The 25,563-nt window shown below is 33.3% G+C and overlaps 1 protein-coding gene across 1 annotated transcript in view; it reads right to left on the reverse strand.

Moving 5' to 3' along the window:
* Positions 1 to 25,563, reverse strand: part of ASCC3 (activating signal cointegrator 1 complex subunit 3) — a 357,810-nt gene that overhangs the window by 59,969 nt on the left and 272,278 nt on the right. Inside the window, exons 34-35 of the mRNA XM_044675397.1 lie at positions 18,127 to 18,238; positions 13,269 to 13,403 (exon numbers count right to left, since the gene is read on the reverse strand). Of these exons, the coding sequence (XP_044531332.1) occupies positions 13,269 to 13,403; positions 18,127 to 18,238 (247 nt within the window). The remainder of the gene's footprint in view (positions 1 to 13,268; positions 13,404 to 18,126; positions 18,239 to 25,563) is intronic.

Below are 25,563 nucleotides of genomic sequence, written 5' to 3' on the forward strand. Positions count from 1 at the left end.
TTTTTACCTGTAAAATGTATATCATGCTAATGCCTAATCTACTTACCTCACAAGACTGTTGTGAAGATCATATAAGGTAGTTTGGTAGGGCAGAAATGGCAAAGGATTTGTAATCAGGGCTCCTGGGTTCAAATGCCAACCCCTTCTAGCTGTGTGATTCTGAATAAGTTACTTAACCTCTCTTGGTCTCAGTTTCTTTATCTATGAAATGAAGGAAGTTAGATAAGATGATCTCAAGAAGAAGCAGTTTAGTATAGTGGAATGAAGGAAGGGAATAGATTTGGGATTAAGTTACAATTGTTTATTTTGACACTAGGGACATTTCTCTACTATTTAAAACAAACATATTCAACAGTTTCACAAGTCTTTATCCTTGAGTGTAACAAGCATATTTACTTTTCAAGATCTAGTTTCTGCAAATGCACATAATTTCATAGCACTCAATTTCTTTCAACTGCCATATTCAAAGGTGTAATATTTGTTGGTCTTGGCCTTAAAAGTCTGAAAATGTGGGTTTGAGTACTGGCTCTGATAGTCACATTAAACTCTCTGACTCAGTTTCCTCTTCTGTAAAGGGGGACAGGATTTCTTGTACAACCTACTTCACTTTAAGTAGGGGGCTTTAGGGAAGCTTTGAAAGACTTAAATTACTATAGAAGTGAATTACTATTATTACTGAGTTTGTTCCAGGTATTTATCTTCTTGTTTTCATTTTCAAAGAGGACCCGTATCATCTTGAGGTGATGTCATGATTGGGTAGTAAATTGAATTTAAGCGAGGCAGAGTTGTACAAAATTATCAGCTTCTTCCAGAGGCATCAAATTCTGGTATCAAGACAAGAGCTGGGATGACTGGCAACATCCTGGCATTCAATACTGCCGTCATGGCCACTGGAACAAATTGTTCTCAACTGCCCATACTGCCAGGGAAAGTCTTAATGTACTTGGAGTAAATATCCCCCTAGCTCACTAATGGGTTTGAGGCCTGTCACTTACACTCAATCTAATTTAGTGTGCCTGTTGAGATGGTTTTACAGGGGTGTGGCCACTATAGTTCCTTGGAGTGATAGGTGAGAGCTAGGTGAGAAGGCAGTCTCCAAAGGTGGATGAGCAGCCCTGAAAAGGGCTCAGCAAACCCTCCCAGCAGAGGTGCTAGTCCTTCCTGTACAGCCCCACACCATGGTCTATGTCTTATGAACAGTATTTAGATGGAAACATTCAAAACTGCCATGTGCCATATAAATGTAAAATTTTTAAAAATTGGTAAACAGCTATAGTTTCCAACCTTTTTGAGTGTAAGGAATATTTGCAAAAAAAAAAAATCAAAGGGCTTCCACATCCAGTGATTAAGAAAATGCATAGTTATGAGTTCAATAAAGCCTTAAATTAATTTGTAGTTTATTAATTACAACAAAAGTTAACACACATTTAAATAAAAGTGATATGTTTGCTCAATTATGGATCCAAAAAAGAATGTGTAGACTCTTTGTAGCACCTCACTCAGTAGTTCAATTAGGTAAAAGCTGAGAATTATTGGTTCAGATCATTTTTTGCAAATTATTTTTGCTTCCAAAGAGGGAGGTGATATCCCCTAAATAGAGAGATCATCACTATTATAGCAAGCCTAATTTATAGTGTTATAACACTAAAAGATGAAGCTACATTTAAAGTATTTCTTACTTAGTAATTTTGGAACTTACTGCATTATCCTTTTTACTTCTTTTTAAAAACCATCTCTCCTTGAATGGGAATGCCATAAAGACATAATTTCAGAGCCATATGAGTCACCAGAAAACATCTAAGCTTAACCTTCCTGGTGACTGGTAAACAAACACAGAGAAGGGAAGGGACTTGTCCAAGGTCTAGATGTTGCCTATTTCAGCAGTGGAATCAGAACCTAGCTAGTAACTTTCTTATAATATTGTTCTTTTCCAGGAAAAAAAATATATATAATAACCCTCTTGGTATGTTTTGAAAAAATTTTTTTTCTAGAAATCTTACTGAAATCTGTAGGAGTTACTATTGGGAAGAAATATGTAAACAGTTACTAGCTACTACTATTCACTATTTATCTAAATGATAACTTGAACTATATACTGCGTTTGTCAGTTAATAGCATTTTCCCAAGGCTTCCCTTCCTCATAAAAAGTTAGCAAAGAAGAGACAATCTCACTTTAACAAAGCCATAACTCCTTTTGTACTGAGCTATAATACATGATTAATAATTTAATATATATCACTTTAAATGTTAATTGCACCACATAACTTAGCACTTAATATGTTGTTTTCTATAAGATTTGTCCAAGGTGTATCTCCCCAAATAAACTGCAAGCTCCTAGTATATTGGTCTGGGATCACATTTTATACTCCTCTGGTCCACTCTCCACCCCAGGACAGCAGTATCTAGCAGAATGCTAGATATTCAACAAATACCTAATTTATACAAATATGACCTTGATTTAAACAAAAAAAAGCTAAATTCACAAATCTGATCAATGGTAGGTAGGAAAGGTGGGGAATTAAATTTTTGGCACAATAGTTTTTTCTTTAAAGAGCTGAACAAAGAGTTTATCCAAAATTTAAGTAATTTGATTTAATTTATATTTAACTAAATAGTATTTTATAATTTTAAATAAGAATAAATATTTTTGTGTTTAGAATGTGCACATTAATAAAGCTGTACAGCTACCAAGAATAATTGCAAAGGTATATAGTGATTAACATTTCCCCTCTGAGCTGATAACTATGACCTTTGGGTAGAACAGAGGAAAACATATGCTTTGCTTTGAGCACCATGAACAGAAGTAAACAAATCCCATAGACAGTTTCATACCTAGACAGACACAAATGATTGAGCATCCTTAGAAGGGGCACACACAAGTCATGGTGTACTGGTAAATGTATAACAACCAATTTTCCAAAAATGATTAATACATTTTTAATTCAAAGTGAATGGCCATTTTAGAAACTTTATATGTAAAATTCCAAATTACCTTCCAAAACAATGGCACTATTTCATGGCTTCACTGACAATGTACGAGTGTGCTTATCATTCTACATCCCCATCAATGTAGGCTATTGCTATTTACTGTCATTTTTGTCAGGGCAGGGTATGACTCCTTGCCCCAAAGAAGCTTACATTTTAATGAGGGAAGTAACGCAGTTTTGCTAATTATTCTTACTGTGAAGAATGCATTATAAAGCTTGTTGGTGAATACATAATATTTTGAATATACATAACATATAACAGTATTATTAACTCCAAAACTTTTAATATTAATAATAAAAATGATTTTCAAATATCTAGGGATTAATCCTCTAAATCATATTAATAAGCACATTTGGTGTTATGAATCTTTAAACACTTTCTTCATGTAAACAGAAAATATAAACCAAAGAGGTCTTAAGAAGAAGAGGAGGGAATAAAGTAGGGAAGATGAAGAACGTCTCAAAGAAAAAAAAGAATCAGGGAAGTAGGGAGACACTTTTTTTTCAGGCCATTTACCATCTGTGCTTGTCTGAAGATGCCAAAGAACTATACTGCCTAAAAGTCAGGATGGCTCATCTTGCAAACCCTGGAAGATATCCCATTAGGTTTTCCCACTAAGAAGATAACAAAAAGCAGCAGATGGGTGGAGGATCTTGGGACTGTTAGGAGGCTTATTTGGAAATGGAAGGTCATGAGCTCTGGTGGTATTCAGTTAACCTTTCCTTCACTTCATTTTTCCCCTATTGAACCCTTCATTTTTACATTCTGTGTCACCCCCTTCTCCACTAGCCTTCCATATTTTTTTCTTGAATTTCTCTTTCCAATTATTCATTGTTTTTAATCTTTTAATCTTTCTTATTTTTCCTAACTTAATTTTTAAAGAAATGTACTTGTGCTGTTTCCCATAAAAATGGCTGTATGGATTTTGCAGTTAACTTGAAAACTGGGGAAAATTCATGCATTCAATCACCATTCTTCTTATCACAAATGCGAAATTACTGAATGTGCTCTGTATGGAGACAGAGTAAGCAATGTCTGCTTTTAAAATAAGCAGCATAGAGTAATGCCAAAACCTAGGAAATTTACTGCTGTATAAAAATCTTATTGCTTTGATGCCATTTTTATATTTGGAATAGTTCCATTTTTTTATAAACCTGTGAAACTGATACTTTTTTTTTTTTTTGCAAGATGCAAAGTTCTAAGAAGAAATAAGAATTTTACCCATTTTCAGACTAGGCATTTGAGACATAAATAATAGAATCTCAAGTTTCTGTTTATTTATAGCAACTATGACAACAGGGTATATCTTTAAAAAATTTATTGAGATTTTAGAGAGACCATACATTTTAGTCATATTTTGACTTCTCTCAAAGTTATTAATACTCTAAAGCAGACATTTTGAAAGATTTGTCCAAACAAATATGAGCAAACTAAGATTTTTCATTTCCATTATTGTCTTAAAATAGATAACTTTTAGAAGTTCACTGAACAAATCAAATTATAATCATGTTTGCAATGCTGACATAGATTTTCTAAAATAGGCTTTTGGCTTTTGGTGCCAACATCATTAAGAGATTCTTCAAATTACTTTTTAAATGTCCTTTTCCCTTAGGATTTTCACTTATATCTAATTAGGCTACTTACCCCATGCCATGTAATTCCCTGTTGCCAAAACTGCTAAATGCTTCAATAAGTAGGAGGAGGGCATCAATGGAGCAAGACAGATGTAATGTCGTTGGTTAACAATAGAGGTGTGAAACGGCTGCCTTAATTATGAAGCTCATTAATTCACAGTGTTTAAAAAAAACTTGGCAAAAATTCTTTTAAAATGCCTAATCTTTTCAAAATAGCATCAGATTGTTATAAACTTTATTTTTATGCCTTTAAGATGGCGCGATGGAACAATTATTAAGTCAGTAATTGATATCTACATTTAAATGTGTAGAATTCTTAGATTTAAGATTAGTAACCATTAATAAAAAATGTTTTAAATTTTATCTTTTCAAGATTGTAGTTTCTTCTTATAAAAATTTTAATGATTTAAACTAAAAAGTGCAGATTACTGAGAGAATTTGTTTAATAAAATAAATTCATTGGAATACTAAGAGTTTATGGGTGGATTTCATAGGTAAACTGGGTTATTTACTAGGTTATTAGCTTTGGCTGTTCACAGAATAGAACGTCATGATTTTCAGTGTTTGAGAGTAAATTGATGGAAAAAGTCTGCAGTATTTGACATGTATTTGCATGCACGAAACAAAATGATTTGTCCACTTTAAAAAAAGGCACACACATGACAGAACTCAGTAAGAGTTAATGAAAAGACACAAATAATAGCAAACTATATGAGCTGATTCAATTTTGGTGATCCACAGTGATAGATCAGAAGCTAGTACCACCCCCTATTTGATATTAATATTCTAGAGCTAATTGCATAAGTTGGGGATAGGTTAGGTGACTTTAAGAGTATTATGGTACACATAGGCATATGTTTCATAAAAATAGAGATGTAAAAGTTTACTTAATGTGGGCTGCTGGGTGGCTCAGTGGATTGCCAGGCCTAGAGATGGGAAGTTCTGGGTCCAAATATGACCTCAGACACTTCATAGCTGTGTGATCACGGGCAGGTCACTTGACCCCCCATTGTCTAGCTGTTACTACCCTTCTGCTTTGAAACCAATACTTAGTACTGACTGGACTTTAAGTCAAAAGGTAACGATTTAAAAAAAAAATTTTACTTAATATCAAGAATAAGTCTTTGTGCAAATTTGTTAAATGACAAAGAAAATGAAACTGGTGATAGGATAAAAGTATATGGAAATTTGAAATCAACATATGAACTTAGCTTACATTTCTTTTTTATGTTGGTCAATCACCTGAAGAAAGGACATATAGAAAAGCAGAAGCTTTCATTGCCAAAAAACATCCTGGGGGGGAGGGGGGAGATCATATATTCATAGGAATGAATGATGCATTTGGTGTCAGATGAGTTGTGTTCAAGTCTCAATTCTACCATTTATTTTATGTGACCATGAAAAATTCACTTAACATATTTTGCAAATAAGACCTTAGTTTCTTCATCTGTAATATTAAGTGAATAGATGATTTCTAAGATTCCTTACTTAACAGCTCTCACTCTATAAGATAATGGCACAGGAAATATTTCTCTCCTACTCCTTTTAAAATACAAGGATGAGGGAAGGAAGGGAAAGTTCATAATGACTTTCAAAAAGAAAAAAAATTTCATCTCTATTTAACAATACTATTTCATTTTTATTTTAGAAAAACAGAAGACAGTTTTACACATTTATTTGGTGTGTAGATAAGAATTCTATTTAAAAGATTATAATTTAGTAAGAAAAAATCAGAAATTTAAAAATAGTTCCAACACTATTAGAAACTGAAGATTAATGCTTTAACTGAAAGAGCACTGGGGTCAACAGCAGTCTATCATAACTCAGACAAAACCAAGTGATGATCTCTTGATTTTATGTTGTTATGCTAATATAACAGATGGAATAGATTTATAAACCACTGATATTGGATTATGATCACAAAACATTTCAATTTGTTTGCATGCCTTTTGTTCACTCACTGATTCTTGTATTCAGTGCTAACAATATTCAGGCTAAAATGTAGTACAATGGAAAGAACATTGGTTTTGGAGTCAAGAGGTCCTGCATACAAAGCCCACCTGTGAGACCTGCAAGGCACTCTCTGAATCTCTGTTGCCTCAAATGTAAAAGAAGGAAATTGAACTAGATGAATTTTGAGGGATCTTTCAGCTTTTGATCTATGATCCTATGTTAGGAAGACTGCAAATTCCTACTCAGAGTACATTTTACTTTAAACACAAAGTCAAAAAGAAAAAAGAAATGAAAAATAGTTGAGTGCATTTTAATTTTGTAGTTAAAAGGTATAAGATATTTTTCTTATTTAAAAAAGTCCTAAAAAAGACTATATTGAAATTCAAAGTAATAGCTAATAGAACTCTACTTTGGAAGTTTTTCACCTCCTATGTTCAATAACCAACTTTTCTCTATGAGATCAACAAATTATTGTCTTACGATACATTAATGAGTACATTCATTCAATGAAATACTGAAATAGACTGACAGGAAACTAAGAACCTATAATAATATCAAATTCTTCAAAATTAAAACTTGGTCTATATTAAGATGCATAAAAATGAATGGAAATAGGAATGTTTTCCAAACACCAGCAGTATAATCATTGCTTATGTTTCCTTGGCAATTTTTCCTATAAAAAATTACATAATTCATATCTGCTATTCTTGCCCTATTCCCCATTACCTCCACCTGGAAAATTCAAATAAAAGCTTTGGTTTCATTCTTTGTATCTTAAGATCATATGCATATTTAAATACTCTATTCAGGGAGTTAGGGGGAAAAGGAGGAATGGAGTAGTGTGGGAAGAATTCTGAGAGGTCATGGCAAAAAGTCTTGAGAACCATTCTTCACATAGAATAATAATTATTTTTACTAACTTTATTAGAATACAGAATAGTAATGTAAATCTTGCATTCCTTTCATCATAAACTTGCTTTACTACCATACAACTTCTTTGTATCACAAATGCCACTCTTTAAAAGCACAGTTAACTAGTGAAAAAAAATTTTAGTCCTAAGCAAAAAATTAAGGAAGTAATATTCTATTCATAAGCCTGCCTGGCAAATAGTTAAGTAGCTTTCCTTCTTGGGACATTCCAAATCACTTCTCCAAAACTCTATTCTGTTGCCTTATTGTGCATGAAATGTACCGTAGGTCATCAAAGGCTCTTCTAGTCAAAGTCAAAGTCTGACAGGTACTCTCTAAAAAGTCTTAGGGACAAAGAGGATCAGTCTCTTTATATAGAAAGAAGCCTTTTGCTAGTAGTTTGTGAATTTTGGGAAGGAGAATTTTGGGAACTAAAGAAAAAGAACCAAAAAAGCAATTTGCATATGTAGTACTTTTCAAGAATTAAACAATTCATAATCTAGAATCTACATCATTAGCTGTAGGTACTATGAATGCAAGATCTTTACCTATCCTAACAGATAACTAAGATTAGAAAAACAACAACATTTTAATACGGCCATTCTTGTTATGAAATCAGAAAATAAAAGTTTCCATTAAATGGAAGGGTGGCTCATTAGTACTTTTAGAGAGGCAAAGAAGAGAATTGGCAGAGTTGGTTTCAATGTGTCTGAAAATGCAAAAAGAATAATTTCATGGAATACTTGGTCATCTTGCATTGCAGTACTCTTAGTGATAAAGCAAAAGATCATCATAATAGCAATTGCCATTTATGAGCAAAAGCTAATAAAATAGAGAAGTTCTACAAAGAACTCAATAAGATCCTCCAAGTTAAAGCAACACATGACAAAATACTTGACATCTTCAATGTAAAGATAGATATAGGGAAGGATGCCAAAAAATATGCTGAAAAATATGGATAGGGACTAAAAAACACAGTGAACCAAAGGGTTGTATATTATGCAGAAATGTAATGCCTGTAGTTTATAAATGATTTCTCTCAAAAGAATCAGGAGCATGAATATGGGGAACCCTGAAATCCCATAAATGAAACTGATTATATCTTAACCTGCAAGAAATGATTGGTAATCAAGTCATTTCTTACTTTAATGAACTATCTGTTATGACTCTATTAGGTCAGTGACCAATTTTTTTTTAAACGAGGGCAAAAGAGTAAAAATGAGAAGACCTCAGTAATTTCACCAACTTTAATCTGATTTGAAGAACATATCAGTATGGATTAGTGCCATTCTTCATAGAAAGTAAGTTCCTTGAAGGCAGGAACTATTTTATTTTTGTATCCTCAGCACTTAGTACAATGCTTTGCACACTGAAGACATTTAATATTTGCTTATTATTTTTCCAAGGTGATCTTAACTGATAAAAATCAATTGTCCTAACTAATAGGCTAAAGGAACCTAGAAAATCAACCAGCCAGCAAAATCCTGATCTCCTTGACAAACAGAAACATAGCAGCTAAGGGCAACACAATAGTAGAACAAATATTCATTAAAAATTATGGAAGAGGCTTTAAGATAATGAGCAATAATACCACTTCATAAAATAATGAGAAGTGGTGATGGGGAAAAATGAATTTATAAAAAGCTCAAGTTTCAGAGAAAGCTTAAGCTATATCATCTTAAGAGGAAAAAATTTGAAGGAAAACAACAGGCAGACCAAAAATGGAAAGTCTATTTCTGTAATAAACGACTTTCTCCATCAGCAACAGTAAGATCACAAACCTGAACTCTGAAAAGTTTTCAAGGTTTCACAAAAAGAAAGAGAAGCACTAGAGAAGCAGAACCAGGACAAGAAGTTAGTCTGGGACCAATACAATTTTGGATGAAATTTAGGTACCATTTCTCAAGTTGAAAGGGAAAGTATACCAGATACTTGGAAATTATAATGGATGTTATCACTACTAAAAAAAGAGACTAAAAGGATAACTTTTGGCCCATAAGCCAACGGTCTCATCTGTAGGAATAAGGAATTGGATGATTCATTGGTAGGTAAAGGGAATTTGCATGTGAAGGAATTCATTCTACCAATTCAAGTCAGCACCTATGTATTCTTGGTTTCAAGACTAGATCTTGATCCTGTATGCCAGGATGCCTCCCTTTATTTCTATAAATCTATCCTTATAAGAATAACTTACACATTTATCATAGACACTCGATGTTAATATAGGAAGGAAAAAAGCAAGTTTTACTAAATGATTTTCTATAGTAGAATTTATTTACAACAAAATAACTTACAGGAAGATTTAGCAAAGATGAGATCCCACTGTGTTTAGTGTGCGATTTGACTTGGTAAAGGAAGATGCATCCTCCAACAAGATTTCTGTAGTGAACATATTAAAGTCATAAAAGATTTCTTTATAGATTTAGCAACAAAATGAACTTTGTTTGACAGTGCTTTGATGATTGATATCAAGTGAAGAATGAAACAGGGAAATGTGTACCTGACAAGTTTTTTGCCCCTATCATAAAATCCAAATGGAAGAGAGATTCTCTACTGATGGAGGGAAGAATCCTTAAAACATTCCTTCTTGCTGATGATATTGTGCTGAATGCATTAAGATCTGGAATACTGAAATCCTTCTAAATGAGATCCATAATAATTTTTTAAGCTAACATTTTTGTAGAGCTTTAAAGTTGGAAAAGTGATTTACATATATTATCTCATTTGATCCTCATAACAGCTCTGGTGAGATAGGTGCTATTATTATTATCATCATCCTTATTTTACTGATGAGGAGACTAAGACTGAGAGAATTAAGTAACTTACCAGGCTCACACTGCTAATAAATGCTTGGAGCAGGATCTCAACTTGGGTCTTTCTGATTCTAAGTCTAACACTCCAACTACTGCACTACATAGTTGCCTTCTAATTTTAGACTAACTATCCACTTAGTAAAAACAAAATACCTTTTGACTAGACCATCAGATACAGCTGGATGGAAAATCCTCAGAGTTAGTCTATCAATACATTAATCAATTAACAACAGCCACTGAAGAAAGACAACAAAATAGGTCATAATTAAATAGAAGAAAGAGAGCAGACTACTTTATATTAGGGAATGGAAGAATGATATAACTTTTAATCCAATCCAATCAAATAAACATTTACTAAGTGCCAGGCACTGTGCTATGCATTGGTGATACGATTATTAAAAAGGCAATCCCTGCCTTCAATAAGTTTACAATATGAAGGGGTAGACAACATACAAATGATTCCCAAACTCTCTGAAGTAGAAATATTCTTTCATGAATGTTACCACTATCTTTGATGAATCAATCAAAACTGCAAGTTGCTCAAAGGGCCACAGAGAGACAAATGGTAGCTATAAATAGCCCATAGTATACTGTTAAAGATGAATGCATACAAAAGAACCACTACAAAAGAAACTTACTAATGGAAAATGAGGTAGGTTGATCATGTAGTATGCATGAAGTATTAAGAGATGGAATGTAATCCACTAGTATTCAAGTAATATGAAGAGATGTAGAAAAAGGCTTTTAGTATGCTAGTTATACCTTTTAGAGGATTGTGGAAACAAATGGACAAGAGTCATATGAGTTATAAAATCTCTTATCTTTGGAGGAAGCACCTACATTGATGAGCTGACAGAGTTGTCTACTATTTCACCATCTTCTCAACAGCCACCTTATAGCTTGGACTAGCAATCATGTCCTGGAGGATAGAGACCTTTCAGCTCTGGAACTCCCATCCTCAAGTACCTGTGGTGCTAACTTGAGGTGATTCATGTGTAGGCTGCTATTCAAAGTTGGGTTCTCCAGTAATGCTATTCCCCCTCCCTTTCCCTCCTCTCAACCCCTTCCATGAGCCTTTCATAAATCTCCTAAAGTTCTGAGTCCATCATCATATCAATAATGCCATTACTAATGAAAGGGGTATATCAATCTATTTCCCTATGGTTCTACTCACCATCCTCCTAACTCCTCCCTAGAAGGGACTATTATTACTTTATCTCCAATGCTCAGTACAATGCTTGATTGGCACATAGCAAGCTCCTGATTCATTGATTTATTCCTCTGAAATACTGAAGTAAAAGTTTAATGAATCTCTCAATATTTTAACTATGTGGACTTCTCCTTTCAAAAGGAGGAAAATAATTCACTAGGTGGTATCTTGGGATTAGCTATTTTCAGTGATAAAAAAGGAATTCCAGGCTCTGTTAGCTTTGATTGAAGAGTTTCTGAAAGAGGTGTATGTTGAAAAATATGTCTTATGTGTGTCTCTGCAGAGGGTTTGCACTTGTTGGATTATACTCATAGTAGGTCTAGGTTTATTATGATAAAATGAGATCATTGGATTGATACAATTGGTTTTAAACAAAGCCTCTGAAATGTTAGAGCGAAATGACATGCCAGCAGGACCAGGATGTACTCTGTTTTGATGAATGCTTTTATATAGGGATGGCTGAAGTACAAGACATAAATAAATGACTCCCTTGGTAGATGACAAAATTTCTTGGATTTTCTATATAATGTACTCAATAATCAGCATGCTGATTCTACAAATTTACTTTGTTAGTTATTTGTTTTCAATCTTAAATCCTAGGTTAGGTTCCTTTTTTACCTATTAAAATTCTGGATTGACTCCTACAGTAATTAGATAGCTTACCTTACATGAAGAGATTGTACTAATTTCATTATTATCCTGAGCAAAATATAACTAAGAAAATAAATATTCTGTAAAATAATGGTAAAAAGAACCTTCAGAGTTGGCACAATGTCTTTTTTTAAACTGCTAATGTTGATTATACATAATAAAAGTCTCATTCATGTAGCAAACTGAGAGTAGATCAATTTGGTATCCATCAATTAACACATCAAATGAGCACTGTGTCAATACAAAAAGATCAAAAAAAGTTTATCAGATTGGCAAAAGGAGCACTGAAGAAATAGTAAGACTTGAAGAGGCTCTCAGAGCATATGTAGAGAGACAGAGAGACAGAGGTTTAGGAAAGACAATAAATAATAGTGCACTGAAGATGATCCAATCAATGAAAAGACAGAGCATAGAAAATATTCTCCTATTTTAAAAAATCGCTCCAATCCTCCATTTTTTAAACAAAATGCATTCCATGCAGTGAAAAAGAAGGTTGTTTATAATGATCTAAAAATACCTAGAAAAATTTCATTTCTAATTAAAAATGGTGGTTCTTTGTTTTTAGTTTAGAAAGTGGTTTTTCTGCAAAATTATTTGGCACTGGGTAAAAAAAAAAAAATAATCAATCTCCATGATAAAATTAGCCCAGGATGAGTTTGCAGTACGTAATAATATAAAGTAATTTGTACAAGTGATACTAAAAAATATTTTACAATGAAAAGATTTTGGAGTTGGAAATTGTTACTTCATTGCCCAGATAAAGATTGTTAGTAGTGGCAGATGCAAGGCTAAAAACCTTGTTCTCCTAAATCCCAAGGTAGGCTTCTTTCTACTGTGCCACATTGCAGATTAAGAAAAGGTCAAAATGTGCTGTAGGTGATAATTAATGAGTAATCCAACTAATTATGGTCAATCTTAAGAGTTAAGAATTTAGGATTTGAATATAGTAGGTGATTTAATTTTTAAAAATCCAATTTGATATTTATCAAATGTTTCTCATTTAGAAGGCACTGAGTCAAAGTTATATACAACTAAGAATCACTACATTTAAAACTCACACTTTATACCCAACATACAATAATAAAACCATGAAGGAAACATGAAACTCACTGTCAGAACTGAAAGCAAATCTTCCACGCTGCATTCAGGTTTCAAATGATCCCTGAACATTCTGACGGTTGGGTGCTTCAAATAATAATAGGATGCAATTCGGCCAAATGTAAGTGGTTCAATGCTCCGATTATCCTGTTTTAAGAGAAACAAAATAGTTCAGGCATAAAAAGTAAATTTTAAAGTGTAGCATAAAGAAAACAAAGGTAGTTTTAAAAAAATAGATGTGTTCCAAAAGGTTGTAAGTCAAATGTTTAAACTAAAAAATATATATGTACATATATATGTAAATAAAAATATTTCCCTCCCTTGTCAATAGAAACTGCTATAAATTGTGGTTAGGTTCCTAAGCCAGCTCACCAAAGTCAACTCCACTATAATATAGTTGAAGTACTATAGACATAAAGTAAAACTGTGAAAGACATGGAATGCATTTAAAATAAAAATCCATACAGTGATATATATTTATAGGTATAAAAACTTTTAAAGTATCTAAAACATGACAATATCTAATTCAGTTATCTTGGCAGACTATTCTGGTGACAAGTCTTAGCTTAGGCTTAGAGGCAAAAGTTCACTTTGGATCATATTCATTGTTCCTTAAACATATTTGGATTTTAGGAAGGGAATACCCAGGCTCTTTTTTCAAAGGGAGAAAGTCATTTAGAATTTTAAATTGATGTTAATTTGAGCCATGCTTCTACAATTTTTTTTGTTAAAAAAATCAAATATTTTTTTTTTTTTTACCAATGACATGTAAAAAAAAATTTAACATTAAAAAAAAGTTTGAGTTCCACATTCTCTCCTTTTCTTCCTACCTTCCCCATTCACTGAGAAGGCAAGCAATCAGGTATAGGTTGTACACATACAATCATACAAAAGATATATTCATATTAGACATGTTGTGAAAGAAAACCCAGACCAAAAAAACTAAAAAACTCCAAGAAAAAGAAAGTTTAAAATTAGTTTAGCATCTTCTCATTCTAGTTTTTTATTAATAAAACTTTTAAAAACATAATACCTTAGTTATTGGATATTCATTTTAATCTCCACATTTATGGATGACCACTTTGGGAAACAAATTCTCAAAGTTTTTTTACTCAGATAGCTTTTAAGTAAAGTTAAGTTAAGTTTGTCTGGACTTTGCCCACACAGCACGAGAGCTGAGAGCTGGGGTTGCCTCTTCTCCCCTCGTGCCCTGCCCTCCTGCCGTTTTTTCACCTGCCACACCTGCCCAGCCACCTGCTTTCTGCCACTGCTGTTACTGCTACCCTGCTACTACCCCGCTCGGCTGCTGTTCACCTGGCCCCAAGGTGTGCTGGGAAGTCTAAGAGCTGCTCCTCTGCAGAGGGTGAGACCCCCAATCCCTTTCCCCACCCCACATGGGTTTTCCAGCCTGCGCTAGCCATTTTTTAAGCTGACTCTGGACTCCTGGCTGAGAGAGATTTGCAACTCAGGAATTTTTTTTCACAAGAAGGGGACTCCTTTACTGTTTCTTTTGAGGGCAAATAGACCAAAAATCAGTAGATTTGAAATCAGTTTTGGAAAATAAGCCTGATTGGTTTTTTCCCCCTTTTTGCTTCTGACCTAAGGTAACCAGTAAGGGAAGAGAGCACATAAGAATGGCTCTTAAAAAACCCATTAGCAAAAAACCCAAACCCCCCAAAAAAATCTTTTTACATTCCAGTCAGGGTCTTCTTTTGCTTAACTTTCATTTAAGGAGTAAACTTGTTACAAAGTATGGCCTGGTCTGCCTATCTCAAACAGCTCCCATTCTGGGAGAGCATTACAGACCTCGGGAACCTAAATGTTTTGGAGTATCTTTTCTTGTTTCTGATCCTGGGGGTTTTTGTGCTGATTGAATACCTTGCAGTTGAGAGCTTGACTAATCTTAAGATTTAGGGGAGAAATTCATCTCCTCGCACCCCTTTGGCATTTTGGTCTATTCCGCCTTTACACCATACCCATTATGAGGGTTGTCCACACTATGCTCAGTGTTTGTATTGGGAATTTCAGATGGGCGATAAAGGAGACCTGAATGGATAAATATATGGGGAAGGGAAAGAACCTTAAAAGAGATTTGGAAGTTTACTTCTTGCTAATCATTTTTAGCTTTCTCTCCTCAAGATAGTAAACAAGTCTACTGGAATTGGTAAAAAGGATTATTGACTGCTTCTTATGCCTTGTCATTTGCTTATATAATTGTATATTGCTGATTGCTTTAAGGTTTAAAGTTTTTTTAAAGCTTATTTGTACTGTATCCCTACGACTTGTATTGAACAAAATATCATTGTAAAAAGCCCATAAGTCTTATGCATCCTGGATTTATCATCTCAACTATCAAGGTCATGTGTTGCTTATAGAACCTTTGGCAAATTTAATGAGCTAAATATCTCAATTGTTTTTAAAGAGTCCATTTAGTAGCAGAAGTGATTATTATACATCCCCACCCTGTCATTTATAAGAATTTAATGGATGGGACAGTCTCATACCAGAGGAGCTGGGAAGGTGTTCCTAGGGCGTGGTACTTCTAGAAGGCTCCCAAGAGGGAACATTCCCCAGGTAGCAAGTGGCTTCTGGATGATTTAATAGTTTTAACTCTTCAGTTTAATTTACTTTCACCAAAACAATCTAGATTTCTCATCAAGGTGGAAAGATATCCTATTTTTGTAAATTTGTGACAAGTATCCATCAGTTCATAGGTTTTTAAAATATCACACAGCAAGTGACTATATATAAACTCATGTGAATCTTATATAATAATGGGTTTGTTTGCTGTTGACAATAACTGGGCTATTGTGAATTTGGGGAATTTAGTACTTTATTTGAATGTGCATTATCTACTCTATTACTGTTTTGTTTTTATATATCTGTTATTTTGTAAAGATCATTTGCACTCACACAGTGGTTCATGGACAAGTTTAAAAAGAAAATGGATCTCATTTTTTCATGAAGAACCTTTGTATTCTACATCTCCTTGGCTGACATAGTGGGTCACAGATTGTAAGCTATATACTTTTAATTTTTAAAACATTTTTATTATTGTTTTTTCCCCTTATATTTGCAATATACCATTTGAGTACCTTGAAGTACATATAATCAATATTAATCTTTTTATTTTGCAGTAATATAATTTTAAAAGTACATTTGTTCTAATATTAATGCATACCCAAAAAGCTTTAAACTATAGAATAATGCCATTGATTGTTTAAAAAAAATTATGGGACTTTGCTTAATGATTCTGTCTGATCCCAGGAGATGGGAATTTTAAAAGAACCACTACACAGTGCTAAAGAAGCACAAAGCTAACCTGCATAGTGCCAATTGAGCACAAGGTCAAAGAGACCAATCAGTCCTAGTGGGATTGATGTAATTTTGAGCCAAGACAAGAGGACTTGAACTTGTTTGGGGTTCTGAGGCTGCAGCTGTTTTGACATATGTCAGAGGCAGGTCTTCCTCTAAACGACATTCTAACAAGCACCTCTTTAGCAGCCATCCTGGTTCTCATTTATTCCTATAAACTAGTCCATTTTCTGTCTTTCATAGTGAGGCAAAATATCTGTAGTCCTAGCCACTGATTGGGTAACTGCATAATTACATCAATTAGGTCCTGATTCAAAGTCTATTTTTCCTTTACTTAGATTTTTTAGACATAAAATTTTAATATTTTTTATTTTATCCACAAGTTATTTTTTCTTTTTTTATGTGGATTTTTTTGATGTTTTTGATTTCTTTTGCAATTGATTCATATACCTTATAACTCAGCCATGTATCCCTGAGTGATCCCTGTATTATAATCCACCTTAGAGGAGATTGTTATTGTTGTGAACTTGATTTGAATTTGAGTAATTTTATTACCAGAATCCAGAAGATGAACCTGTTTGGAGAAGGCACCATGAAGATGCCTGTAGGGACCACATGCTGCATCAGAAGATCCAGAGTGAACTTTTGGATATACTAAATTGAACTATGGGGTGGGGTTGTGGGGGGGTGGAAAGCATTTGTTTTGAATGTATACTCTTCTGCCAAAGGGGATTACCCCCAAATTGTTTTTTTTGTCAATGTAGCAATCATTGATTTTGTTCTCTTTTCCTATATGTACAAATTATTGCAATTTTTAAGTTGATTGTTTTCAGGATCCTTTTGGGGAGCCTGGTCTCCCAATAGGATTACAGGGGGTATGTATAAATGGAGATTTTGAACCTTGGACTTCATCCCCCAGAAATCCCTTAGTATTTCTCAAAATTCCTTATAATCTCTCCTGAGCCTCCACATTTGCATGGTCATGTTATTGTTTTATAAGTTCTGTAGCTCTTCCCTCTTTCTCTTTTGCTCTGGTAAGCTGTCTGAATAGCTAGGTCTCACTTTAATTATTATTAATAAAATTTTATTAAATATAATTTTTAGGTATTGCATAATAATTTTAATCTCCACATCACTTTGGATCAGTTTATTTCTTTCCAGGTTTTTCTGAAACTATTTTGTTCATCATTTATTACAGCCCAATGGTATTCCATCACAATCATACACCATAACTTGTTTCCCCCACTGATGGGCATGCCTTCAATTTCCAATTCTTTGCCACCACAAAGAGTACTGCTATAAATATTTTTGCACTTATGGATGGTTTCCCCACTTTTTAAAAAAAAATCTCTTTGGGATACAGACCTAGACACGGTATTGTTGGGTCAAAGGGTATGCACAATTTTTGAGCCCTTTGGGTACAGTTCCAAATTGCTCTCTAGAATGGTTAGATTAGTTCACAACTCTACTAACAGTGAATTTGTGTACTAATTTTCCCATATACTCTTCAACATGTCATTTTCTTTTCTGTCATATTAGCCAATCTGATACATACCTCTCCAATTTCAATACAATAAGAATGTTCCAGCTCAATGAGGGCCTTTTCCACAAGGTTTGAAAGGAACTTATTCATGGACTCATGGCTCACATCATCCAGGTTATAGTAACTAGAAAAGAACAAAATGATTACAACTAATAGCTTTAAGACATTTTATATTAAATGATCTTAATAATACTAAATAAATTATTCTAATTTTATGTAGTATTTTCCTCATATATTTCAAAAACATGTGCTTTATCTTCAAAAACCGTACAGAAACAAAGCCAAGCATAATTACCTACATTTTATCGATGAGTAAACTGAAAATGTAAAATAAAATTGAGATCTGGTCGGTAAGCTGATTAAAGGTAGTCACTCTATGGGTAACCAAGTAGGTGATTTTGTTTAAAGACTACAAATGTATGTATAAAGGACTAAGTCTGCTGTGTTTTCTAACTGAAATACCACCCATACCTACATGTACCCACCCTTTCTGTCTTCCCTGACCCTGCAACCCAATCACTCAGTTTTTACTAAAGGAATTAGATAAAATTCTAAATACATAAATAAAACATAATTTAAGAGTCTACTATGTAAGGACCCTGTGATAAGTGGATATACAAAGTTTAGAGTAAACTTGATCTCTGTCCTGAAAGAGCTTACCTAGATAGTTTTGTGACATAGAGTGAGCACTTAATAAATGGTATATGCATCCGAGTTCTATTAAATTAGGGTCATATGCTTATATTTTGAAGATATTATATCAGTGGAAAGGTAATAATTTATTTTAAAAATCTGACCAGAGTGAGCTATTATTACAAAACAAAATTGTTTCACTAACTGACAAGAGTGAACTTCTCATAGGTGAATTAATCACTGACAATAAACTGCTCACTTCTGGAGGTGGATAAACCACTTAGGGCCCAAGGGAGCCATTTAGTAAATTACTATTCCAATGGTATTAAACAAATAAATGTCATCCTGGGGTCTAGAAGGTGCTTCATCAGGCTTAAAAAATATATCCAACCCAGTTCTGTAGGGCGCATAGAAAGCTCATAGGACTTGCTATATGTTAGGCATGTGAAAAAAATTCATAAGGGCATGTATTTGACCTTTTTTCACTTTTCTTTACCCTCTAGAGAACATCAACACCCCTTGTAAATCCCTCTGATTGGAAGGAATTTGTGAGCTGGCAAAGGTCCAAAAGGCAGAGTGGCTATCTCTGTACTGTTATAGCAATCTTCTAATTGTTACTCAATGAAACCTCAACACCATGCAAAGTGGGAAATCTGTCTCTACATTCCCCACTCCTGTTCTCCTCCCAGAAAAAAAGTGAATGGAGAAGAGATTTGAGATTAGAGTAGTGGATTTAGTTGTTCTCAAAGCAGGAATATAGGCAGAGGACTTCAAACCTATTTTGGAATAAAGAAGCGTTATCCCTAGCTGTTTAAAAAAAAAAAAAGGTGACTGCATTCTCAAATAAAGACAATAGACCTGTAAAGGGACAAAGGATTTTACAACATGAATGTTCACAGGATTTAGAAATACTCAGGAGAGGTACTACTGTCAGCTTGGTCACTTCTTTTTTTTCCCCTCACAGGGAGGAAAACAGGCTCACTAGTATTCTATAAACAAATACAAAAAATAAACCTACTTGGACTCAGATTATAGAAAGAGAAACAAATTAGAAAAATGGACATGGGGAAATATCTCAAAATATGAGATTTTCCCATTGGTTAATAATAAGCCAGATAAAAATCCCATTCCTGAAATTGTAAATATGTGTATTTCTCATGATTAGTATCTTGATAGATATTCATTGCTATGAAAGGCAGAGAGAAGAAATAACTGAGGTGGCTGTTATAATGTTTATGGAAAAGGGAAAATATGTCCTAATTTGAACATTTATTTATACAGACTAAACTATAAATAGATGTTAAGTATTGAACCCTCTCCCTAAAAAAAGCAATGGCGAATACAAAAGGTCTTACTTTAGCTCCAATTTTGCTAACATTTAAGTGCAGTTTTATTTTTTCCCCCCTAAACTTTTAGAACCATTTGAAAACTTATGTCTTCCTTGGGAAATCTTTAGTCTTCATGTGAAACAAGTAGTTATCATGTGATGATGATCAATTAAATATCAAATCAGTGCCATGGATATTAAACCAAACAGATTTTGCTATATAGTAAGGAATTAAGGGGTGAAAGACTAATAAGCATGACAGCTCACCACATTCTTTGGCTTTGCTGTTCCTTTAAGCTTTCTAACACTGTATTTATCAGCTGTCTATACTAATATACATTTAAGAAGTTACTTCTAAAATGAAAACACTGGTGTGAGAATGTACTAGAATTCATGAAAATGTAGTATTTTGATATTCTGGCTAGTAAAAATTGTATGGTAAAGAAATTACTCTGCTGTATGATTTAAATGAGTTAAGGGGGGGGATTGTTTAGGAAAACACTCATGCCAACTAAAATATTTAAGAAACAAAAACATTTTTGAATGTGAAGTAATTAAAAATGGTAAATAGTATGAGGTCTTACAACATATCGAGTATTTAATAAATTGTTACTGATTGTTGATGATGCCATTACATATCTAGCCTATAAAAACATGAACTGAAATGTCCTGGCCATCCTTCCTTTAATGGTGCCATTTGGGGGGGGGGGGAGAAGATTTCTAAAATCACCACTTGCTCCAGTAGGTGGTTAAAACTGTCCATCAGTAATTGAATTATTGCATTGAAAAAAATTCTGTCTTCCAAATTTTGCTTTTCACTTGACATGCTAAAGCATGCTTATGTCAAATCTATTGGAAAAACGAAGAGAATGATTTTGTGATTTTAAATATTATCTTTAAAATATATAAAATAGGTCATAGCATACACTTATTAAATATTTAAAATAATCTGTTGCCAAAGGGGGAAAAAGATAATTAATTGAAAACTTATGTCTTAGAGGGGGTAACTAACACATTATCAGAGAACTACAATGAAATAGTCAAAGACTAACTTGCTGGAAAATTGTTACCACATTTTCTCCAAGCAACATATCTCTCTCTCTCTCTCTCTCTCTCTCTCTCTCTCTCTCTCTCTATATATATATATATATATATACTTTTACTGACAAGCTTCCTCTTTAAAGATAATTTTTTTCAAAAGTTACCCAATTATGTGTATGCAGAAATATAATTGATGATGAAACAAGTAGAATTAATTATATCCATATTTTATGTCTTACTAAATTTTGTTGGTCAAGAATGCTCATAATTAAAATATTTTTATTTTAATGATCATGATTAAATCATAATTTGGAAATGTATAACTTTTTCAGAACACCTAACTTTTAAAGTAATAATCAATGATATATTAATAAATATAATTATTTAAAACTTGTCACTTTATAAAAAATTATGAAGCTTCTTATGGATAGGGTTTAATAATTTATTTTAACCAACCTACAGAAAAAAAATGTAGTTTTTCCTCACTTTTTGGACTTTGGTTCTAGATCCACTTAAATTATTTTCCCATCTTACAAGAGAAATCAGACTTTAGAAAGACAGAATTCATAAAATACCCAAAGTGTACATTTTGATGAAACAAAAGTAATTAAAGCAGATGCAGACAGAAATTCCCTTTTTCCTAGACCATAAAATAATTTTGAAATAAATGTATTGCATTTCAGGGAACTTAAAAACAATTTTTTGGATTCATATATTTTCTTGCAGTAGACTAATACAGTAAGCTTCTACAAGGTGAACTGAATCTGGTTGAACTATAATATACACATACACACACACAGATTATATATATACACATACACACACGTGTGTATATATATATAAAATCTGTGTGTGTGTGTGTGTGTGTGTGTGTGTGTGTGTGTGTGTGTGTGTATGTATGTGTAAGTGTATATTTTTTACCTGGAAGGGATCATATATTATATCTTTTCAGCGATGACAACTGCTGAAATTATTCAGTCATTTAAAAAGCAAGTAGTATATAAATTAAAAAGGCATGTTTTCATTGTATACTCTTCACTGTGGAAAATATAATTTATGGGTTATCTTAAGTGATTACAAACTGTTTAATTACAGATAAAGAAAAAACACAATGCAGTTTCATGCTCACTGCATTGAAATCATCTAATCATTATTTTCCCTTTGCCATAAACAGACAGACTACCTTTTTATCAGCATGCTATTTCATTTATTTCACAGTGAAACCCAGTTTCACAATAATTGACTTGTCAGAAGCTCTAATTTATGAGGCTGGGCTCTGTAAGCCTTCTCTATATTGGACTCAACCTGCACACAAGCAGGGTTGAATATTTACAATGCTGTTAACAGGTGCTGAGTTGTTTAATGATTCTAATAGCCAGAAGCGTACTGAGAAAGCCAGCGGGATCACAATTACAGGCTGTTTGAACACAACAATTACTTGTCCCCTGAGAGGTGTGAAAGTCAAAGGCAGTTTTATACTGACAGCATCTAGCACATGGACTAGACAAGCTAACTTCCATTAGTAGTCCATTGGGAAAAAGTAATAACAAATCCCCTAACTATCATAAAAATTCACAAAGTACATAAAATTTAAACAATCAAAAACTGAAACTAACTTTTTTTTATTATCCTTAAAATTTGTTATCAGAGGAGAAGTCAAACAACCTGAAATTATTTTTCTAATTTGTGAAATGATGGAATTTTACCAGTTAAAAAAATAAAGAGGTTTTGCAGCAACATAAAACATAAAGTTCCTCCAAATAGTTTGGATTTAATGCAGATAGTGGTAATCGTTTCCTGTTTAGTTTATGTAAACCTGGCCAGAGATGTCTCTGGAAAATTTTTCATCAGTCTTGAAATGCTGCTGCTATAACTGTCAGGACTGGGAAGTCATTTGTTACAACACCATGTTTTTTTATGTTCAGATTATGCGGCAGTAATAATGACACAAATAATGAAAGTAGGTCGCAAGGACAGCTGAAACTACCACAACATTTTTATCCTACTATTATTTAAAAGGCTTTCTCAGGAGAATAAAGAAAGTAAAATTGACCACACAAATTGAATCCAGAACTCAATTTGGAAGGCATTATATTTTCTGAAAAAAGTAGTTCATATATGCAGCTATATTTAAATATAATATCATACTATCTTTATGCAATATCATATTTACTATTTGCATATATTCATATAGCAAATAGCAAAATGATAACTATTCATCACATTTCCAAATGAAGCACAAAATATAACAAATTGCATTTATTTTTAAGTATTTGGAAAGTAAACAAAATAGATGCAATTCGGGAGGAGCTATCTCAGAGAGGTATTTAATTATAATTATTTTGTATTGTATGCCAAAGACAAATGAAAATAAAAATATCATTCCCATATACAACTAATTTATGCTGTTTATCAACTTGGAACTTGCTTTAAGTTTCCATTTCAATGTATAATCCTCGCATTGTGTTCTTCCACAAATGTTGAATGGCAGGAAGTTATGGACTATTGAGATTTGAAAATTTTAAATGATTAGTTACATACAGTATTATAGTCCCTGCTACTAGCAAATATGAGACTGGTAAAATTCTTTATTTGGGAATTGGGAGTTTTGAAGTGGAGTAGACTATCTGTGCCTCTCCTATGGTAAAGCCTTCTGAGCTTCACTAGGTCAGATCAGTCAAAGCTGGACACACTGTACAGTGACCCCAACACAGTGATGTCATTTTGATCCTCTCCGAGTATGGAAAAACAACAACCAATCAACCATCTAATGTTTATTTAGTATTTGTACTATGTTAGATCCTAATATTTTAAGTCCTCAGGGGTGAGGGTTGGGAGGAGGTATCCTGCTGCCAAAGAAGAGGCACATTGTCTCAGAAGGAAAAGGGAGCAGGTTAAAGAGCCTGTAGTGGCTAATGGTGGGACTAGGCCTGTAAGAAGCTAAGGCAATTTGTAGCCTGGCCAAGATGGGGAGACATTTCTCCTTCCTCTTGCACACTCCCCCATATTAATGTAAGTCAAAGGTCATCCAAGATGCTACAGGAAGAGCATGTTGAACATGAATGGGCTGTAACATATTACTAGCCAAAAATTATACAGAAAAAGAAGTAAAAATGATGTTTTTAGAGATGTGTAACTGGGAAAGGAGGTGAGATAGACATGCAGTAAGAAGAGGGAATAAAGGAAAGAGACCATATGTTCCTGTAGAATCCATGAAATTTTAAGAGATCAAACATGCTGTGTGGTCTCTGCTGTGGAGGATTTGTGGAAAGAATAGGTCAAGAATGGTATACGATGAAACGTCCTAGATGGGTTGTGAATTTGTACCATTAGAGTAGTGACCCAGAGATTCCACTAAAGTACTGTAGTGTGAATGCATATATTTAATATATGTTTATGTATATACAATATGTACAAAAATGGAAAAGACTGGTGAGAATCTTTCTGACTTTAAAAAGTGGAAACTTTAATGAAGTTTTAAAATAAAAGTTGAAAATTTTAATTTAAATATTACAAAATATAGTCACTTGGTTAAAGTGGAAGAAATCATAAAGGGGAAATTCATGTCTATTTCCTCAGATTAAAATACTTGATAGTATTTTTCCTTTATATGCTTCAATGTCATTATGTCACCTTCCAGAAAAATTACATTTGTGAAAGCCTAACTCTATGATAATAGATGACAAGGTGGTAAAAGAAATTCAGTCTAAAAATAATTTAAATCTTCACTCCAGCTAAAGAAGAAATTTTAAAAGCTCTTACTGCTTGTCCTAGAATCAATACTAAGTATCTGTTGTAAGGCAAAAGAGCAGGAGAGGCCAGGAAACTGGGGTTGACTGACCCTGGGTCACATAGCTAGGAAGTGTCTGAGATCACATTTGAACCCACAGCCTCCCCTCTTCAGGCCTGATTCTTTATTCATGAAGCCACCTAGCTGTCCCTCTAGCCAAATAATGTAATCCACAACAAACAGTTTAATGGATTTATTAGAAATTAGCAAGTTTGTTATTGTAATTATATCCTTTTCCTTTAGATGCTTGGAGAAAGTTGCTTCTGATAAAGAAAAGAAAAACCAAAAAAAGGTAGTGAGAGAAAAAAATTCTAGCTAATTTGCAAAGTGACCAATAAAAAACCGGTTACCTGAGAGTTGACTTTAGCAACATTAATTAAGAAAGAAAACAGAAGATATTTTCATTATTTTAATCTATATTCATATGCATTATTATAATACTGAAGAATATTTCTGAATGCTATTTTTCCTTTAAAATTAAGTAATATATATACACACACACACACACACACATATATATACCTTACATATGATGTTTTGATATTTATTTATGCAGAAAGGAAGTAAAAGAAGAAAGATTACTTTTTACACAGTAGCATTGTGCTAACACAAGTGCTACTTGATTGACTATGTAAGAATAAAGAGCCAGCCACCAATG

The sequence above is a fragment of the Gracilinanus agilis genome, chromosome 4 (assembly GCF_016433145.1).
Source record: "Gracilinanus agilis isolate LMUSP501 chromosome 4, AgileGrace, whole genome shotgun sequence".
In the NCBI taxonomy this organism is placed as follows: Eukaryota; Metazoa; Chordata; class Mammalia; order Didelphimorphia; family Didelphidae; genus Gracilinanus; species Gracilinanus agilis.